General features: G+C 54.9%; 1 protein-coding gene across 1 annotated transcript in view; it reads right to left on the reverse strand.

Moving 5' to 3' along the window:
• Positions 1-3,515: 3,515 nt before the first annotated feature.
• GALR1 (galanin receptor 1) overlaps positions 3,516-3,856 on the reverse strand; it is a 7,418-nt gene continuing 7,077 nt past the window's right edge. Inside the window, exon 3 of the mRNA XM_039838400.1 lies at positions 3,516-3,833. Coding sequence (XP_039694334.1) covers positions 3,516-3,833 — 318 coding nt within the window. The remainder of the gene's footprint in view (positions 3,834-3,856) is intronic.

Here is a 3,856-nt window from a genome sequence, read left to right on the forward strand (position 1 = left end):
CGCTGTCCCCAAGCACACTCCCCACCCTGCCCCTGTCCCCACGGCAGCGCCCAGGACAGAGCCGGGCTCCCAGCAGCTGGGAACAGGTCATGAGGGCTGAGGGCACGCGCCCCGGGCGGCTGGCCAGCGGGTGAGCGGGAGGCCCTGTGTGCTAACAGTGCCGTCTGGGACATGTGGCCCGTCACAGTGTACGTGTCGCCCTGCCTGATGCCTGGGGACACACGGGGACACACGGGCACACGCAAAGCTGCTCTGAGCACCCGAACCGCTCTTCAGGCTCAAGTGTCCCCCGCTGGAAGAGAAATGGTTAAAGTACAGTATGAATTGAAATCGGATAATGTTTCCATTTTGTACATTTTCTTCCAAGACAACAAGTCGCTGTCCGCATCTTAGGCCACCCACTCTTACTATATATAGTTTTTTTAAACAAACAAGTCATTAAATAAATTAGTCACTAACATCTACTTGACAAATAACCTAACACACTACACTTTTATGGCCAAAAAATACATAATTCCCTTAAAGAGCCATTTACAAATCGAAAACCTGGGAGATGTCCGCAAGCAGAGGGACCAGAAGTTACAAAACTGTCAGGTGAGCAGTTTCCAGGGGAAGCGGCCACATCGACAGATTGACCTACTTCGCCTGCCTGCCTGGCGCGCCCGGCGTGCTTGACGAGCGCCTCTGGCGGGGACGCACTGAGGCTGGACGCCACACCGTTCTCTCGGTGGGACGTGGTGTCCACGGCAGCGTTCAGAGCCTACAGGAAGCTCAGGCCATCTGCAGGAAGGATGGGCCCTCAGACAGGCCGCCCTCCCCCACTCAGGACCTGACCTTGGGATTCAACGAACACGTCGGGATCACTAACGAGCCGTCGCTGTGCGTCTGAGACGCCGAGCAGATGCAGCCGCCTGCGACGTCACAGCCTGGAGCTGAGTCACAGGAAGCGTTGGCCGCATGAGTCATGGGGCTCGGCTGCCATCCGTCCGCTCTGCTGTCATTCCATGCGAGGCGGGGCGGCTGCCCTGGGCCTTCGAGGCTAAAGCGGGGGCACCGGCTGCCCTGGCAGCCCGCCGAGTCGCCCACCAGGCCTGTCAGCAGCCTGGCTTCAAGGCCCCGCCGTCTTTCTCCCTGGCCCGGCCACTGGGAGGTGCGGATGCGTTTGGGGACCCGCCTCACTTCCTGGAGGATGGGAAGGTGCTTCTGACCCGGTCACGGGAAAGCGACAAGCTCAGCCACCGCCAGGCTCGCCCGACGCGGGGGCGCCCCGAGTCCGGTGCTGGTTCTTCTGGAACTCCTCGTCCCGGGAGCTTCACGCTGGGACACGGTCACCACCAGGGTCAAAACCCGCCACAGGGCGAACAACCTGAACTCTGACTTAACGGTGTGGGAGCAGGAAGGATAGCCCATCTAACTGTAAAATGAGGCGATTTGCATTCGCACCCCAAAAACGTGGGGTTTCGCAGATTGTTTCACTCTAGGGCTGCCTCTCGCTGCTGTCACACCAGCAGCCTGGGGGAGGAGGGGAAGGGATGACACAGGTGGACGTGGCACGCAAGGCGCGTTTCCAGTGCCTCAGAAAACAGCAGCGTTGTTTAGTGCCATCTGCGTGCATAGGAGTCAGAGGAGGAGAGGGCGCAGCGCGGAGCGGGGCGTCATCCTCGTCCGTGCGGGCCCTGAGGCCACCAGGAGGTGCCCCTGTGTGTGCGGCTGGCCAGCTCGCAGCACAGAAGCTGGCCTGGCGTCGCAGCGGCCACGTCAAGTTCCACAAAGCACACGAGGCATCGCTGTCTGGATAAAGAGCTGCTGCTGCTGTATTCGAATAAAGTGCAGAAAATGTTCCGTGCAAAGAACGTGCTGTCCTTTAAAACAATACCATGGCACATTACCATAATACACTACAAGTACACACGACACACGCATACCACACACGCATTTGCCTGCCTTTACCTGCTGACACATTACCACCATACTATATCACTTCCGCAAGGTGCTGACACACCGCGGACACACGAATAGCACACGCCACACCTGTGACACACACGCATATATTGGTTGACACACACACGCACACACACGCACACACACGCACACACGTGCACACACACTTCTTTGCCCACCACCAGACACGAAAGCTCTTAGTTTCCTGTCCTAACAGTTTTCTCTAGTCTACCCAGAGCTATTTACACCAGTGCAGATGTAAACACTGTCTGCAGAAGGAAGGTAACTAGTAAAAATAGTGAGCTACAGAAGTCAGCATGCAAAGGCTTACATTGTTTCTTTTTTTGACCTAAAACTTGATATTTCACATGGAGTCCTGATCTGACACAGGCATACATTATACAAAAATCTTTTTGTATCTTCCTAAAACATACGAAAGTCTTGCAGTCAGGAAATTATTTTCTAATATAGGATAATTTAATCTTTTCATACCATTGTCTCCCTGTAAACATGAATAAATATGAAACCGTCATGAAAACTACATTCGAAATTCAGGCAGTGATGACTTTAACCCCAGATTAGCATGTGCAGAGGGAAAAAGCACACTAAACAGCATTACAAACTAACGATAAAAGCGTTTTTTGTGCGAGAGAGGATTTCTGCAGGTACGCCGGACTTGCCTCCTTCAGGCGTGTCTGAGCCAGACGGTCAGCACGTGTCCTCACATACCAGGATCACTGCCGCACGTGACCGTTCTTTGGCCCCACAGAAATTGCGATACACGTGTCCTCCTCACTGACTTTTTTTCCAATTCTCTCTTTTGGGTAGGTTCCATGCAAGATGTGGCTAACTGGCCAAGTATATACGTAATTTTAATGCCCACTTTTACTCTCAAAAACTCATTCACAGCTCCCACTATAATTAGAATAGTTGCACTCGGCACTTTCCCTGGGGGTTTTTTCCGGTCAAGTGTGAAAGCCTTGCGTTCACAGGATAGGTGTTATGGGGCAGTGCCAGCGGCTCACGCCCTAGAGTCACCGCTGCAGCATGCCATTGACCTCCTGGAATAAACTGATCAAAAACGAGCTCAGCATACCTGCAGAAGCCAGCTCACAGTTCCCGGCTGGGAGGAAATGGGGCCGGTGCCACCAGCTTAGGAAGGCCGTTTCTGTTTAGCAGATGTGCCTCTACGTCAACGGCCACAAAAGTAAAATTCAGGTTAAATTTTCGTCATCTGTCCGTGATCATATTCTAAAACACAGAGCTCACAGTATTACCCCTTTCAATAAATGTGCTTCAAAATGTAGGTCATAAATATCCCCGACCATTTATTGGTCCTTGCTCCTTATTCTATGAGGAACTGAATATATCTTCGGAATTGTACTAAACTCTCATTTCTTGAGAGGTATAAAACGATGCGGCATCTCCTCTTTTTCGCAATGGAATTTAAAACGAAAACAAAATTTAGAAACACGCTCCGCTACACCTGCGGACTTCCTAGCGGGTGGAGGGGCTTCTGCAGCCCAAGCGGAGCTGGGCGGAGGCAGCGCGCCCCGCGCATGCGCAGACGCGGCTCACACCTGCGTGCAGTTGGTGGACGGCGGGGTGTCCGCGCGGCTCCGGGGCTCCCGCGCGCCGCCGGGGGGCGAGGCGCCGCGCGCGTGGCAGCGGAACACCTGGCGGTAGGCCTTGCGGAAGTTGTCGGAGAGGAAGGCGTAGATGATGGGGTTCACCGACGAGTTGCTGTAGGCCAGGCAGTGCGCCGCCACCCGCAGCAGGAACGAGGCGGGCGTCAGCGGGAAGACGCCGAACTCGGCCCACAGGTGCACCACGTGGTGCGGCAGCCAGGACACGCCGAAGACCACGACCACGGCCAGCACCGTCTGCGCCGTCTGCGGGGGCGGGGGGGGGGGGG

The sequence above is a fragment of the Pteropus medius genome, unplaced genomic scaffold (assembly GCF_902729225.1).
Source record: "Pteropus medius unplaced genomic scaffold, Ma_sr-lr_union100, whole genome shotgun sequence".
In the NCBI taxonomy this organism is placed as follows: Eukaryota; Metazoa; Chordata; class Mammalia; order Chiroptera; family Pteropodidae; genus Pteropus; species Pteropus medius.